The sequence below is a fragment of the Otolemur garnettii genome, unplaced genomic scaffold, assembly GCF_000181295.1.
Source record: "Otolemur garnettii isolate 467f Iridium unplaced genomic scaffold, OtoGar3 scaffold00044, whole genome shotgun sequence".
NCBI lineage: Eukaryota > Metazoa > Chordata > Mammalia > Primates > Galagidae > Otolemur > Otolemur garnettii.
The window spans coordinates 919,548-937,081 of record NW_003852439.1 but is presented as its reverse complement, the minus strand read 5'-3'; the positions used below and the strand labels follow the sequence as shown (position 1 = coordinate 937,081).

Genomic DNA, 17,534 nt, shown 5'->3' with positions numbered 1-17,534 from the left:
TTTTTTTTTTGAGACAAGGTCTTACTCTATTGCCTGGGCTAGATTACAATGGCATCATCACAGTTCACTGCAACCTCAAATGCCTGGGCTCAAGCAATCCTTCTGCCTCAGCCTTCCTAGTAACTAGGACTATTGCCACACACCACCACACCTGGATAATTTTTCTATTTTTTTGCAGAGATGGGGGTCTAGCTCCTGCTCAGGCTGGTCTTGAACTTCTGGCTTCGAGCAATTCTCCAACATCAGCCTTCCAAAGAGTTAGGATTACAGGCGTGAGCCACCGTGCCTGGCCATAGGATTTGTTATGTTATATTTACAAGTATAAAATATACATATCCATATGCATGACACGTAAATATAAGGCTTTGGACTTACTGGGCAAATCTGCATAGTCCATCAAGAACTCCAGCCGTTCACTTGCATTTCTAAGTTGCCTCCTGAGTTTGAACACAGTGACATCACTGGATTTCTTTAAGTATTCAATGAGGAATACTAGCTCCTCAGTGTTGGAAGGAACTTCACTGACTTTGTCTGCAATGGTGCTGTACGAATTACAAATGCTACACAGAAGAAAAGGTATTTTCATTATCATCATCATCACCATCATCATCATCAATGGCCTTCTTGTAATACTTCTGAATCTGTAGTGCTAAATAGATGTAATGGGATAACAATGGTTTCCCATTTTATCCTACCTGAAAATCCTATAATAACACATGCACACCAAACTCCAAGGAAATATAACAGTAGTAATGATAATATCTGTCTTGTATGAAGTCCTTATGAAGTACCATGCCCTATCTAATCATTTACATAAATTCATTCCTCATAACAATTCTAGGAGGTAGGTACTATTATCATCTGCATTTTATAACAGAAGAAAGTGAGACTGAGTAACTTTATCCAAGGCAGCATGGTGTGTAGATGTCAAAGCAAAGATTTGAACCTAGGTCTACTGACTCCAAAGTTCACACTACTTCTCATGGGTAGAATTCAGATTTAGACCAAAACAACAAGAACATCACCACCACTAACAACACTCCCTCACATTTTAGTCTGAAGTAGAACACTCAGTTAATTAGTAATCATTGCTGTTTAACAGTACACTAGCAAGTTTATCCTCATGTGCTGTAGGTAACCTCTGGCAGCAGAGAGAAAGTTATGCTCAACTACTACAACTGGCAGATCTAGCTTAATTCTCAAACATAAGACTATAGAAAATCATATTCTTATAGGGATGATTTGAACATGCTCTGATTTATATAGAAGTAAATGACTTACAGTCTTCAGCATTTTAAAAACAATTAGAAACAAATTATCTGCAATACACACATGCCTAGCACAGACTGGCCCTCAACAGGTGTTAGCAATAGTATCTATCATAGTTGTGTTATTATTAATCAATCGCTACATCCACACCATAGATGAAAACCACCCCTTCAATATTTTTAGTCCCCAATATTGTAGCTTAAAAATGTATAGAGACCTATCCATAATGAAGCTAATTGTATCAAACTAAAGAGAAAATGATTAAAAGACTTTTTCAGATGATGTTGAGATTTTAGAAAAGAATTTGTATACAACTCAGAAACTTCCTATAGAGGAAATTACCCACTGTGTTATAATTGTTCAGCGTATTCTCACTTCTTAGGCCTGTAGCTATGTTGTATTTCCCAGCCTCCTTTGTACTGGTATTTGGGTATTATATTACTCAGCTCAGGGTGTCATAACAAATACCTCATGGAATGGGTGGCTTAAACAACAGAATTGTGTTTTCTCTCACTTCTGGAGCCTGGGAAGTCCATGATCAAGATGCCAGCTGATTCAGTTCTGGAAAAGGCCTTCTGCTTGGCTTCTTTTTGCTGTGTCCTCACATGGTAGAGAGACAAAGAGCTATGGTGTCTCTCCTCTTCTCATAAGCGTACTTTGTGGATGAGTGCCCCACCCTTGTAAATTCATACAACCTTTTTTACCTCCATATACACTCTATCTCCAAATATAGCTGCATTGAAGGCTAGGGCTTTAACGTACGAATGTTGGGGGAAACACAATTCAGTCCATAGTGGTTAAGGTTGTGTCATTAAATTCTAGCTGGTGGGAAGCAATGATGAGTATTGCTTTGGGGAATAATACATAAAATTGCCCTTGTGTGCTCTTCCATGCTCTTTCCTCTTTTCAACTGTCTAGGTCACAGGGATCCTCCAACTTTTTAAACACGAGGTCAGTTCACTGTCCCTCAGACCGTTGGAGGGCCAGACTGTGGGCCCCAGGATGAGTTGGCTGTTAAGCAGGACAGGCAGTGGTGGCAAAAACACCCAGTGGACTGGATAAATGTCCTCGGTGGACTGCATGTGGCCTGTGGGCCGTAGTTTGAGGACACCTGGTCTAGGAAGTCAACACTCTGAATGGCCTTGAAAGTTATGTGTTGAAGATGTAAAGTCATCATCTGTTTAAGTTTTTGAATGGACAATGATATCCCCCACTAATCTGGAACTACCTTGGGCAAGATATAAACTTCTATTGTGTTCAGTCATCATGGGTTTATTTGTTACAGAATCTAGTGTACTCTAATACAGGTAGATTCTCTCAGTCTGATAGGCTTCTATCTGATTAGAATCCACTCTGCTTCACTTCTGTATAAGAATGCATAGAGCAAATACTGTGTGGTCATGGGCTACCAGCTTCTTGAGTGAGTCCAAAAGTGTGGGAGCAGACTCACTGACTACTGGACCCTCAAAAAGATCCTGGATATGGGTCACTGATATTAAGAATATCACTAATATAACACTCTAGCAATATCCAAAGGTAAGATGAGGACAGGAAACATTGCCTTTTATGTTTACTGATGACGTTTAAAATCTAAAATGCCAGGGCCCCCATACATACAGGGCTTTTCTCTGGCGTAAAGGATGGCACGGGGATTGATAGAACAATCTTGCATCAATTTATGGCCTCTCTCCACAGTGTTGTTATTATTTGGGCAAGACTTCCCACGCTGTAGGAATCAGGCAGCCAAATCAAAGGGATAATTCCTCAAGGCCTTGTATTTTTGATCAATACTTCAGGCCATCATTCTGGCCACTTAGGCAAACACACCTGTAGTGAATATGAATGCATGTGCACTTTCCTACTGATGCACTCCAAGGCACCCCTGCCTTCATAGCTGCAGCACTCCATCCTAGGAGCACCCAATCTTTGGAAACAGCATTGTATCTCGGCAACTACACACCGGTGAAATATCAAGGGCAGGGCTTGGGATGTGAAGACTCAAATTCAAACTAATCTACCTACTTGGTTAAGTTAGTTTTTCTTTCTGGTCCATATGTTCGCCTAAATAAAGGGTCTTGCATCTGCCCTACGTACCTCAAAGGGCTGTTGAGGTCAAGTGAGTTGGAGGCATCACTTTTAAGGCAGAAAAAACCTTCAGAGGTTTCAAGTGAACTTGAACTCCTGCTTGGAGTTCAGCTGCCAACCTGGGGTTTCTGCATCCTTAGAAATTCCTGAGTTGACAACAGGACCTTTATTTTCACTTATATTAAAAAGACCTAAGGAAATTATACATTTATTTCTATAAGGATGGATACACTGATCAACTAAGGCACCATGCTGCTTTGATTTGATAGCAACAAATGAACTGTTGCTTCAGGAGAAAAAAATCGATGGCTCGAACTTTCCAGAGAAAGTGTCCTAATAGCATGAAGGCTGAGAGCCTCCGACCATCCTAGTTCCAAATCTTTATTCTTTAGAATAAATCTTTATAGGCAAATAAACTGAAGATTCAAGAGGCAAAGCGAGGCTTCACAAAGCTAGCAAGTAAATAGAAGGTCTCGGATCCAAAAATCATGTCTCTGTCTCCAGAACCAGGAGTCTGACCACTTCAGCACTCAGTGGGAAAGTTGAGAGTACATAGACATTGAGGTCAAAATAACTGAGATGCAAAGAGAAGCCACAGAACTGTCACTCTAGTATGACAATAAGGTTAAACTCTGGATATGCCACTTCCTAATCTGTTGCAGTCTCAGTTTCTTCATCATCACAATGGAAAGAACAATGAACCTCTTAGGGTTGTTGTGAGGACTTGATTGTAACTATACTGTCTAGACTATAGCATGTTGTAGGAAAATGGGAGATGTTATTATCATTAACTTGCTGACAAGTTTCTGTTACATACTACATAAACCTTAAAGTACTGTGAAATGCTAAAATTAAATACATATGAATAATATGGTATATAAAGAATACAGTATATATATTATTAACAATAATAACAGTGGTCATTATTATTAATTCATTTTAGTCTATAGTTTAAAGTCTTTAGGGGAAGAGAGCTAGAACAACATGGAATAGCCATTTTGTAACATTCAAATAGGGACACAGTAGCAGACAGTTCCTGTCTCTACCTCTCAGCACTCAGTCCCTCTTCTGGCAAAAACACCCTAAGTCTTCCTGGGGAATCTCCTATGTCTCTCAGTTCATCTGGTTTAGATAGGACTGACACCCACCCTGGGGACGGGGACACCAGCTAAATCTAAGCCACAGCACTTTTCTCAATGATACACAAAGGACCCAAGTCAGACCAGCATCACAGAGATGTTGGAAAAAGAAAAACTTTTACCCCTCTCTGGCTGGGAACATGGGAGGATATGAGCCTGAAGGTGCTAGGGCCCACAAACTGGGAGAGGCTGTCAGAGAACAGAGCCAACTCAAGGGAAAGCCAAATAGAGAGAGGGGGAGTGCATCCTAATTGCAGTGTTGAAGGGCTGAAGCTAGAAACCCCCAAACTTTTCAACATGTGACCACAAATTCCCTAACCTAGTTTGTTTGGGCTTCTATCCCTTATAACCCAAAATGTCTTGACAAATGTGTAGTTATCAGTAAAACAAGGGCACAATACAGGGTTTAAGACTGAACAATAAAATTTCCAGCAGAAGTCTGTCTAGAAGTGATTCTAAAGCAAAGGTGCCCATAAGCTCCCTGTGTGTCAAAATATGTGCAGCTGGCTAGTGAGAAGGGCTGTGACCTCAGATACCCAAGTCCAGGAGAGAGCTTGCATTCCAGGAGGATGCCTACAAGAAAGTAAACGCTGTAGAAGCAGAGGCAAACTGCCGAAGGATACTGTTGGCCCTCTTTCTCCAGTCCCCATGCAGTGCTCTCCTGACTGTTCACCTTCTAGCCTGAACCTGACTTCCCCATCACCCTCATTTTGGGAAAGGAAAAAGAAAGATAAGCAGTCCGGTCATTGTTGGAAGATTCAAGCTCTGGTCACTTTTGGTTGTCCAGCTGGTTCCAAATATCATTGCTATTTGTCTGTACAGAATTACAATACCTCGAGTTGGTGTCCCGATTTACATCCACTTGGAATTGAATCAGACGGTCTTTAAGATTTCGAGCTCGCTCACAGAGATCATAATTTAGGGTCATAGCGTCAAGGCAGAACATGGCTAAAGGCACAGTAATGTGCATGGATGCAATTTCATTTCTCCGTTTTTTTATGGCATTTATCTTCTGTAGAAAGAAGCACAATTAATAGCCTGATTTGCCTTTAAGTCTCTACCTACTTGGCCCCAGCCCCACTCCCAACCACTCTTGGTCCAATGTTGAGCATAGATTATACACTAACAAAACACATTGACCTCATTGGATTGTCTGTAGCACATAATCACCAAGGTATAAACTATTAAGTGGCATCTCCTACCGTTACAAAATCATCAATTTCGTGACTTTCCCTCAGGAATGCAGTGATGTCTTGCTCTGCTGTGTCATCCAATAAGTCATCGTACTTTTTGTATACATTTAAGTATCTTCCATATTAAAGAGAGTAAAATCAAACGCACAAATACAGGTTACCAAATCAGATAAGTCAATGTGGCAAATGAAAACATAAAAGCATTAAAAAAATTACCCTAAACCAGAGAAGAAAACTATATTGTGGCAAAGGGTATTTTACTTCTTAAAAAGATCTGTGTCTTCCACGATGGGGGTGGGGACGGGGAGAGCAGAGAGAGAAAGAAGGAGGGAGGGGTGGGGAAAGGAAGAGCAGAGAGAGGGAAGGAGGGAGGAGGGTAGGGTCTTGGTGTGTGCCACACCTTTTGGGGGCAAGACATGATTGTAAGAGGGACAATTAAAAAAGGAAAAGAAAAAAAAGATCAGTGTCTTCAATTTTAAGTGGCAGTGATAACTAGAACCTCCCAGGATTGTTGTAAAGCTTAACCGTAATAAAGTATATATAAAGTAAGACTATGCTTGGCATACAGCGAATGTATAACAAATATTACAGCAGCCCCTCTTGTCTTCAGTGATTAATTCCAGATACCCCAATGGATGCCTGAAACCATGGATTGTACTGAATCCTTTACGTGCCATATTTTTTCCGTATACACACAGAGCTATGATAAAATTTAGGTAATAAATTAGGCAGACTAAAAGATTTACAGCAATAACTAAAAACAAATAGAATAATTCTAATAATATACTGTAAAAACATTAAGTAAACACGTTTTTTAATGACTAAGTTGCAACTAGACCAACTTACTTTTGGGGACCAACTTGATTTTTCTGAAATACCTCAAAAGTTTGATTCACAAAATCAGAAACAAGTTTTTCTTCAGGGTCAACAGTTCCAAGGATCAGATTATATCCTTTCAACTCTGGGAACAGGATAGATTCCACCTAAAAAGTAGAAGTCACTTTTGCACATCACAAGACTTCCACAACACACATGTTGGTATCGAAATGCAAAATATCCTTTAACACATTCATTTCCAGTGATACCAGCACATTTTTACCATATTTATTTTGACTAGATTTCCACTTAGATAGTGCTGGAATCACCTTTACCCTCTCTTATTCTTCCTCCTTTCCATCTTGTCTGGATTACCAGCTTTTTAAATCTCTGGTTCTTTCAAGTCTCATGTCTTTGGAGAGAACTCTCAGGCCCTCAGTGGGCATTGTGTCTTCCTGTTTAAATCTCACCTTCTAAACTTTTTCTGCTTGGCACACATCACAACTGCAATTAAATGAATGTGTAATGAGCTGTTCCAGGTATGTCACAGAACATAAATACCACGAGGAACTGACTTCTTCACTGTAGTATTCCCAGGGCCTAGCAAGAGCTTGGCACTTAGTTAAATCCATAACGTAAGAGTAGTGCCCCCCTCCTTCCCTACTACACACATTTTCTCTCTAATGAAAAGCTCCAGGAGACATGGATTCTAATTCTGACTCTGCCATTAACTGATGTGACCTTAGGTAAACTAATTCTCTTCTCCGAGCTGCCATTTTCTCAGATACGCTAGACATAAAGGAAAGACATACTAGATTCTCCTCTCAGCTCAGGAAAAAAAAAAAAGAAAGAAAGAAAGAAAAACTATAGTTTTATGAGCATGAGGTACCAGGAGTATTGCTTCTGAGAATTTAAACTCTGACTTCTTTTTTTTGAAACAGAGTCTCACTTTGTTGCCCTTGGTAGAGTGCTATGATATCATAGCTTACAGCAACTTCAAACTTTTGAGCTCAAGTGATCCTCTTGCTTCAGCATCCCCAGTAGGTGGGACTACAGTATGGCGCAAGGCCCAGCTCTTTTTAGAGACAGGGTCTCCTTCTTGCCCAGGTTGGTCTCAAACTCCTGAATTTAAGTAATCCACCCACCTTGGTCTCCTAGAGTGCTGGGATTATAGGTGGGAGCCACCACTCCCGGCCAAACTTTGACTTCTTAACCAAGTATGTCTATCTCTGAGAATGTTCTCATTTGCATAATGCATGTAGGCTGCAAAATCCCTGTTGGGGACCCATTGTCCTCCCCTGCTGTGTCTGCTAAGAAAGGTTTTAGTGACTGGTCTTTAGAGTGCTTTACAGAGTTTTAGGAGTTATATGCCTTTGATGAGAATGTATCAATTTAGAAAAGAGAAAAAGCAAGTACAAATGATCAGTCTTTTTTTTTTGCCAATCCAAAGGTTTTTAAACCAACAGAGAAGCTTTGCTGTGGCCATACTACAGACAATGGCTAAAGGCATGGAAATGGGTTTGGTGTTGGTCAATGGCATGGATGAAATGGTAAAGGGAAGCACAATCATTGTCCCCTGGCTATGAGATAGATCATAGGTGGACAGGATTGTTTTTTGGGAATGTTCTTCAACCCAAAGAGGATGAAATACCTCTTGATGATCTTTCAACATGGCAAATTTTCCCAAGCGCTACAGAGGGGTCTGTGAAATTGAGTTAAGAACAATCATGTCCTTTCTGGGTAATTAACAGTTACTTTCTGCTTATCTCCCTGACTCCTTGATCCCCACTGGTTTTGTCATCACCCTAATGCTCACACCTGCACTTCTTCTCCAACTTCAGAATTCCCTGACACTTTGAGTGAAAGAATTCTCCCAGCAGGAGAGAGCCGGGCTCTAGCCTCTTTCCACAGTCATATATTTCCCTCCATTATGAAAGTAACGGGTGGTTGCAAATGTTGATTTAATTATTGCAGGTTTTGTATTATAAAACTCTTTCCTTATTTCATCCAGTTTCATTTGAGTTCTGCCTCTCATTCGCCTCTTCTCACTCCAGCCGGCTGATTAGAGCATCCTTGTTTTCCCCTGGTGTATTGCTGAGACAAACAATTTCTCATATTTACTTTGGTTTCCTTTCTCAGAAATAGGCTTTCTTGCTTTCCTTCTGCAACTTGAATGCTATTTGCTCTATTTCCATAAGTCTCTTGCTGGCTTCCCTCCCCTTCAACTTTTAAATTCATGTTTAACTATAAATAAGTAGGACTTGTAGGGGGCAGAGGTATTGCCCACGTGTTGCTGTTCTTAGAGATTATTTTAGTCAACCAGAGGAACTATTTTTTTTTTTTTTTAATTTTAACTAACCAGCTCAGAGATAAAACATTCTGAGGAGCGAGTCAGTGCTGGGTTATCACTGGATACAGAACTCAGAGCCTGTGTTGTTTTTTCTTACAGTCTGGTAAATTCATTGGTATTTACTTGGGCCTCGCTTTCAAAGTTGCTACAAACTGTGACCTGTGAGTATGTCTTCTCAGCATTACAACTCCCTAAATTGAGTAGTAGCAGCCACAAATTTGCAGTAACAGCCACCTGTGCCCTGGCCTCTCCCAACCCAGTTGTTTGCACACTTTGTTGATGGATAGCTGTGAAGGAGAACTCAAATCATAGGTACTCTATCGGTCTCCAAGTTCCACATTTACCCCTCCAAATTACAGGGTCTTCTCTTTCATTTCCTTCCTAGGGATATTGGTTGCAAGAGAGCTTCTATTTCTTTCCCCTTCCACACACACCCAGTTTTCAAGCTTGGTTGGGTTCAAAACTCTAAATGCAAAGCTTTCTAGTGAAATCAGCTGGAGCATGTGCCTTCTCATGCTTCCCTACAAACCCCAGCTCTAACCTTGAGCCCTTAGAGCCCTCTAAATACAGAATTGCAAAGAGAAGAGTGTTCCTACAAGCATATACATGTAGGGAGGGCAAGAAGAAGTAGAAAGAGATAGAGACGAAGATGGAGATTGGAGGTGGGAGAGGAAGAGACAGAAACAGAGACATACCATAGAGTCCCTTCCCTACACAGGACTGGACCCTGGCACCTTTTGCCATACCAACCACCTAGGAGGAATTAGAAGAAGGTGGAGCTCAAAAGAGTCACATCCAGATGGATAACCCTGAGTAGTAGTAAATGTTTGCCAATCAGCATCTGAAATTTGATTGATAACTCTACCCTGGAAAGGAAACTGGAAAAGGCTTGGGCCAGGCAGAGAAAGGTTATTCTCTCTTCTAGAAGCCTACTGTGGGCAAAAAACAAAGTTATTTAGTAGACTCATGGTCAATAAGTTTGTTTGTTGCCCATAGTAGGATTCAGTGCAACTTCAAAATGAAATTTATCCAAATTTTTGGCAAGTTCATGGCACTTGATGCATAATAAATTATTAACTCACGTTACTGTATCTGTTTTGGGACACATCTGCTCCTTTGACATAGGCATCATAGGAAGCTATGCTCTCTCACAAAGTAACTCCTACAGCCCTTGTTAGGAGAACAATTCTGAGCTGCATGGACATTTCTTAATAGTCCAAATCATCTTCCTGAGGCTCAGGGGTTATACTTACGATACATCCCCAAAGTGAAGTTCCCTTAACTGAATATCACATCAACTGTGTCTTATACAAATAACCATTTAAAATACATTCTATTCAATAAGTGAAGAAACATACAAATGTTAAGTAAATACTATACCTTGGGGATCCCATTAGAGTTCTTAATAATTTCCAAGAGAGAGTTGTGTATTAATTCCCAGCAGTCATTAAAAGATGGATTGAAGACAATAATGGGTTCCTTGACTTCAAGTTTGATCATGATTTGCTGAGGTATAAAGAAATCCATCTCTCGGTAGGGCTCCTCAAAATCATTCCCATCCTTTAGGAGACATAAGGTATGTCAAGTGTTGTAAAACTAGGCTTCCAAAATCAAAGGAGTTTGTCTTATGCATTCATAGTACTACATGCACACCAGAAAAAGAGGAAATGAAAGGTACCATATACTATATACCCTTAAAATATGGGCTTACATATTATATATAGCTTAGCTCACTCTGAGCTCATGCTCTGTCCCTTTTTCAGTATTGCTTACTTTGCCTGGTAATTTTTGCACCCTAATTTCTAAACCCTTCCTATCCTTCAAAATTCAGCTTAAAATCCCCTCCTCTGGGAAGCCTTCTTGTTCCGTAGCTGGATATAATCCCCTCCACTTCTGTATTGCCACTTCCCTTGTATTAGTTCATCTTTTTCTCTTCCAGGAATTTATATGCACATCTTTTTATTTATTTATGTATGTATTTATTTACTTTCTGTTTGTTTGAGACAGAGTCTCATTCTGTTGCCTAAGCTCGAGTGCCCTGGTGTCATCATAGCTCACAGCAACCTCAAATTTCAAGGTTCAAGTAATTCTCCTGCCTCAGCCTCCTGAGTAGCTGGGACTATAGGCTCCTGCCACAACACCTGGCTCATTTTTCTGTTTTTAGTAGAGACAGGCTCTCACTCTTGCTCAAGCTGGTCTCAAACTCCTAAGCTCAAGCAATCCACCCACCTCAGCCTCCCAGAGAGCTAGGATTACAGGCATGAGCCACTGTGCCTGGGTATTTGCACATCTTATCTTCTCTACTCAACTTGAGGGCAGAATCTGTGTATTATCCATCTCTCTTCTCTAAAATAACCAAGATAATCCTTTAGCACTTAGTAGGTGCTCAGTAAAAATGTGTTGATTGGATCCAAAAGTATAAATAGTTATCTGAATGCCTCAAATGGTGTTGCAAATGAGCATATAGTCTATTTTAGACACCCAAAATGTCAACCTTCCTATGACATGAATATTGACATAGAGCTATTTCTAATTCCCTACAAAAGCTAGTAACAAAGGATACCATTCATAAACTACACTACCTAATGAAACTGCCATAGGGCAGCTGTAAACTATTCATTAAAGTATTGATTTTAGAGATTTCTAGATCTATTTGAATATGATTGATAAACACTTGCTGAACATCACTGTATATCAAATACTTATACATATCTCTCTTTTTTTCAGACACGTGAACATTTTATATTTCCCTTTGTGTGGAATTTCAAAGTGAAGTTGTTTGCCATATCTGGGTTTCTTCTACTTAGCAAAGTAGAGGATTACAGTGACATCTGTAGATTGGTCCCCTTTTGAGTGCATATTGCAGTCAAAAGCTAGCAGCACTGGTTTCTATATTTTTTGAGCAAAGGGTCAATTGTTAATTTATATTTTACTTGGAAAACTTAACCTTTTGTAACCATACAATTTTTTTTTGAGACAGAGTCTCACTTTGTCACCCTGGGTAGAGTGCCATGGCATCATAGCTCACAGCAACTTCAAACTCTTGGGTTTAGGTGATTCTCCTGCTTAGCCCTCTCGAGTAGCTGGAACTATAGGTGCCCACAACAATGCCTGGCTATTTTTAGAGACAGGGTCTTGCTTTTGCTCAGACTGGTCTTGAACTCCTGAGTTCAGGCAATCTACCTGCCTCGGCCTCCCAGAGTGTGCTAGGATTACAGGTGTGAGCCACCATGCCTGTCCATAACCAGGCAATTTTAAATTTTATTCCTTTTTTAAATAGTAAAATGTGTATGTGGTCAAAAGAATTTTCCTTAATCCCCTGACTCACTAAGTGGAGGGAATGCTATGAAGCTTTGAAAACTAGGACTTAGTGTTTTTAGTTTTTATCTTTACTTCACTGATGCAATTTCATGAAGAAAGTTGTTAATTAGGTCAACAAAAACTTTTGTCCTTTTCAAAGACCAAAGAACAAAAGTCAATATCTACAATGAATATATGCAACACCTCCTCAGTATCAAGCTAAATATTGAGCAAAAACCTTTTTCAACTCCTTCCACAGAGGATGAAAAGGTGATCCATTCTCCCTAAACTGCAAAATGTACATATTCCGTTTTATTCATTTTTAAAAAATTTTCTTAACAACTTCTCCAATTCTATAGACTTTTAATCAATTTACTAGTGAATGATTAACTCAAGAAAGCTCATCACGTATTTAAAGAAAGCATTTTAAGGAATTAATCTCCGGATGTGTGTGGAGGTCAAGCATTTCCCTTTTGGGTCTGGCTCACAGCTGAGGACACACAAGACACATGAAGGAATACTTGTTCTAATCATTTTGATTCTTCTCTGCAGGGCCGACTGCAGGTCTCTTACATACCTTGTGTATCATGAAAAAGGAAACAAGGTCCTCCAGTGACTTAATGACCAGCTCCCTGAGCTGGAGTGACATGAAGGATGCGACAGAAGCAAAATATTCTTCAATGTTTCTAGAGGAGTCATAGTCACTCTTGGGAGCTAAATGGACCCAGTGATCCTTCCGTGTGACGAAAAGCTGGGCACAAGTGGGGATCCACCTATAAGGACAGGAAGGGGTCCTGTGAGCAGCTCTTCTGAGGAGTCCTCTCAGCCACTCTGTGGAGATGAAGGAGGGCTCATTTCCCACTAAACACCCTTGTTGTCAATCAGTGTTTTCACATTCCTGCCCACCTCACCTGCCAATACTCTTTTCCTAGGAAGAAAGTAACAAGATTTGAATTGAGAGGCTGTTCTTCCATTGGCAATACCCAAATGGACAAAGGATATTGGTGGCATGTCCTGCTGAAAGAGTCTAGGTTATAATCAGAAATTGGGGTAAAGGGGCATAAGGAACTGGACTGTTTTGTGCAACTTCTCTCTCTCTCTCTGGAAGGTGCCTGGCTTCTGATTCAGACTTTATAGGAAAAAGGAGAGATGAGGAGAAAAGAAAGAAAACTTGAGAGGAGAAACTCTAGTGGCAGCCGCTGTTCAGAAATTGAGAGTAGATATCAGACAAATAAAAGAAGAAAGGGCACTTCATTGCTCCTTTCTACTCAAGTGCCCCAGTTTCTAATTCCCAGTGGGATCCTCTGGCCTTTTCATCCTATCACATCTGTCCTCTGCAAGAAAAGTACTACTCTAGCAGTTGTAGTCACAGAGGTAATCATTATGGCATTTCTTAAGCATATACTATGCACCAACTATTGCATATACATTTTCTATGATAACAGAAATCTATAATAGAAACTTACTATCAGTAAGTATTATTATCTTCATTTTACTAAGGGAATTTCTCTGGCTCTGGATATAGTCCTGTATACATTTGCAAAGGAAAAAGGAATATTTTAAGTGTCTAAAACAGCAGTTCTCAACCTGTGGGTCACGACCCACAGGAACTGTATTAAAGGCTTGAGGCATTAGGAAGGTTGAGAACCATTGGTCTAAAAACTCCCTGACCTTAAAACCTTGAAGCTATTTTTTCTGGACCATCTGAATGTCTGTGTAAGTTATTCAGTGCATTATTCTGTAACCCAGATAGGCCTAAAGGATTGCAGAGGAAGGGAAAGGAAGTGTTACCCTTACAGGGAATGGTAATGAGAGAATTTCCAAAAGGCAGAGGGAGACTAGGAATGGGGAGCAAAGAGCAGCTGGACATGGAAGGAAGAGGACAGAGGATGTCCATGGGACAGGCCTCGGGCTGGGCACCACTTTTCATTTCAGAGTTTTCAGTCTTTACGTGACTGTAACAGAGCCCCATCCTGAGGCCAGATACTGACTTGTTGAGAAGAACTTGACGTGCCTCCATGCAGTGTTTTTGGATCTCTTCCTGATACTCCTGAGGCAGCAGAGGCAATTTTCCCTCCAGCAATTCTGCTGTTCGAACAAACCTGAGGTCTCTAAACCTGCCAAAGGAGAGAGAGAAGCTTCCTAAGCTAAAAGATACAAATCCTACAAGAGAGGTTCAAAGGGTGTGTATTATCATCTTTCAGTGGGAGGAAACATGAGCAAACTAATGATGGTATGTCTGGAAACTCTGAGAGTCTAAGGAAACTGTGGCTAGTCTGAGTCTTACAAAGAGGAGATAAATAAATGAATAGACTGAAGAGGTGTTTGTTGAGCCTTCTGCATACTTCACTCTGGGTAACTCATCTAGGAATGGGGCTTTGGCACCAAGTGGGCATTGGGCTGGCTGGCAACTTAGGATATGAACTGTCCAAATCACAGCTTTTTATAACACTGAGGACCCAGAGCACAGGGCCAGGCAAAGCATCGTCATCATTATCAAGGTGGTTGTACTCAAACCTCAATGTGGCCTCTGGGTGAGCTACTTGAGACTACTTGGAAGGTCTGCTTAGATTTGAACCAAAAAGTCCTGACCTTGACCTGCACCCGCAATGTTCCACTCTAGGGAACACCATCACTCACCCTGGGAGCTGGCTTGTCGTGACAGACACAGCATTCCTCAACACGTTGTAGGAACTCAGTGAATACTTAATGAATGGATGTACCTCTTTCTGCCTTTTCCTGTGACACTCTCACCTTTGCCTGTTTCTCCCAGATCACTTTGACACTGTCCCCAAGGCCTCTTAGATGCCAGGTCCACCCTTTCTCTTCCTGTTGTCTACTCCATTCATTTAGAAATAATTCCTTTAAATTATCATTGCCCCCCTTAACTCATCTAAGAAATAGGGTCAAACATGACTTTTCAGTGAAGTTTAGTGTCTTTATTCTCCCACTAGGATTTGTACCCCCTCTTAAGGGGCCCACAAGAAAAGCCACAGTCTTCCCCTGCCCACTGCAACTGCTGAATAGATAAATGTTTGTGTTTATAAGCAACTGATGAATGGATAAACAAGTGAGGCATAGCCACACAATGGATTATTACTCAGCCATAAAAAGGAATGCAGTATTGACACATGATGATCAAAAAGTATTATGTTTAGTGAGATTAGCCACAAATGCCCATATACTGCATAATTCCATTTATATGAATGTCCAGAACAGGCACATCCATAGAGACAGAAAGTCGGTTAGAGGTTGGCAGGGGCTGAGGGAAAAGAGGGCTGGGGAGTGACTGCTAATGGTCATTGGGTTTCTTTCTGGGGTAATGATAATGTTCTTAAATTTAGATAGTGGTAAGGACTGCACAGATTTGTGAATATACTAAAAAGTGCCACATTTGTGTTTTAAAAGAGTGAATGTTATGAAATGTGAGTTTTATCTCAATTTTTAAGAAATGAAACTGAGGAAAAACTGAACTCTGTCTCTTCTGGACTCCAACAATATAACTGAGAGATCACTGCTTGCCAGCCCTGTGCTGTCACTGAGTTACACAAAGGAATAAGACCCAAACCCCATCTACCTCATAGGCTAGAGAAAGACAAATAAGCATAAATTATAATTTAGTGTCCTAATGGATATAGGAGGAAATTAACACTTATTGGGTTACTTATATCAGGCACCATTCCATGTACTTTGCATGTATTAACTTATTTATTCCTCCCGTCAATGGTATGAAGTAGGAACTCTTATTTTCCCAAATGTAGGCACAGGGAAGTGATGTAACACACCCATGTTACTTATGAAGCAGCAAAACTGGGAGTTGAACCTGAGCAGCCTGGCTCTGAGTCTGTGCTCTTAACCAGGACACTCAGTGCTCAGAGACCAGCGCTGGGAGCACAGACGAGGGCCATTTAAGCCTGCGCGGAGAGTCATCACTTACAGTTGATCAGCTCTTTTGGTCTTAGAGTTTTGTTCTCCCGCTTTGCTGCAAGGACAGCGGAGCTGCCACTGTGCCCAGCATTAATGGGCTTACCTCTTTGTGGAAGCAATAAAGGAAAGAGAGGGAAAGAGAGGGGAGGCGCTCCTTACTCTGTAAACCACAGTTCTTTGAGGCGCAGCATCATGGGGTTCACTATGTGCAGATGCTCCTCATTCCACTTCTTGGCACTCCTGTAGACGCTGTGCCAGGGCACAGGGGCCCGGATCACTCTTTGGGGAAACATGCGGGGGACACTCTTGATGAAAAGCCTCTTTCTCTCCTTTGGATCCATGAGGATGTAATCAACTACAACAAACATCGCAAACATCCTGAAATTAAACTCTGTCTATTTGCAGGTCATGGGTAATCCCTTGGGTATAACTCAACTGGGGAAGCACCCCTCTGTTAATGTGTGTTTTCTTTCTGAAGATATTTCATAGGAAGAAGGAGCATGACTTCACAGTTTGGAGCATCTAGAACCTGGAGCTGAGTCCTGTCAGGACAACTAGCATCGTGCATGACAGTGAACAAGTATTTGCTGATACCTCGTTGATTTCTCACATCAAACTAGTTACACACCAAAAAATCAACACAATGGGTGGCACCAGATATGGAAGAATCGAAACTTAGAGACCAAATTTTTTCCATGCTAAGGAAACAAAGATTGGTAAAAGCTTCACAAAGGCAGTAACGTAGGAGTTTATTAGATAAGAAAAGAAATTCAGAGCATCAGGGGCAGATGCAACACTATGTGAGGAAGTGTAGCACCTGTGTGGTGCACTTGAGGAGCTGGGGCAATGCCATGGCAGGAATATCTAGTACAAATGGTGACGTTAAAGGTGATACGACTAGAGAAGGAAGTTGGAGCTGAAATTGAAGAACCTTCCATGATTATTCTTAGGAGCCTGGCCCTAAGTTATAGTAGATAAGGAGTTATCACCCTGGCACAACTGGAAAGCTAGTTGGAAAAATAAAAATAACTACACAACTTGATAAAGATAACTGTTGTAGTCCCAGCTACTTGGGACACTGAGGCAAGAAGGTTCAGTTGAGCTCAGGCATTTGAGGTTGCTGTGAGCTATGATGTCACAGCACTCTACCCAGGGTCACAAAGTGAGACTCTATCACAAAAAAATAAAAATTAAAAAAAAATATAGCAAGTTAAGGGAAATAATAGGATCACTCCTCCCCTTTGGGATGTTTTACATCACTCACCAATTATCAAAAATTTCCCAAATGACCCAGTGAGTGCTGCACTAAGGATGGAGGGAAGGAAGGATCGATAATAGATCCTTCATCATCTAATCGGGGAACAAAGATGCATGAGAAATGAAGCAACAGTGCTAGTGGTAAATAACCATAGAGAAATAAAGGCATGAGAGAAATTTCAAAGCAGGCTGAGTTGA

General features: G+C 40.8%; 1 protein-coding gene across 1 annotated transcript in view; it reads right to left on the bottom strand.

Moving 5' to 3' along the window:
* The window catches only part of DNAH3 (dynein axonemal heavy chain 3), a 190,638-nt gene that overhangs the window by 160,666 nt on the left and 12,438 nt on the right, over positions 1–17,534 (bottom strand). The window contains exons 7-14 of the mRNA XM_023513826.1: positions 16,239–16,434; positions 14,144–14,269; positions 12,730–12,925; positions 10,233–10,412; positions 6,533–6,669; positions 5,696–5,801; positions 5,327–5,505; positions 376–560 (exon numbers count right to left, since the gene is read on the bottom strand). Of these exons, the coding sequence (XP_023369594.1) occupies positions 376–560; positions 5,327–5,505; positions 5,696–5,801; positions 6,533–6,669; positions 10,233–10,412; positions 12,730–12,925; positions 14,144–14,269; positions 16,239–16,434 (1,305 nt within the window). The remainder of the gene's footprint in view (positions 1–375; positions 561–5,326; positions 5,506–5,695; positions 5,802–6,532; positions 6,670–10,232; positions 10,413–12,729; positions 12,926–14,143; positions 14,270–16,238; positions 16,435–17,534) is intronic.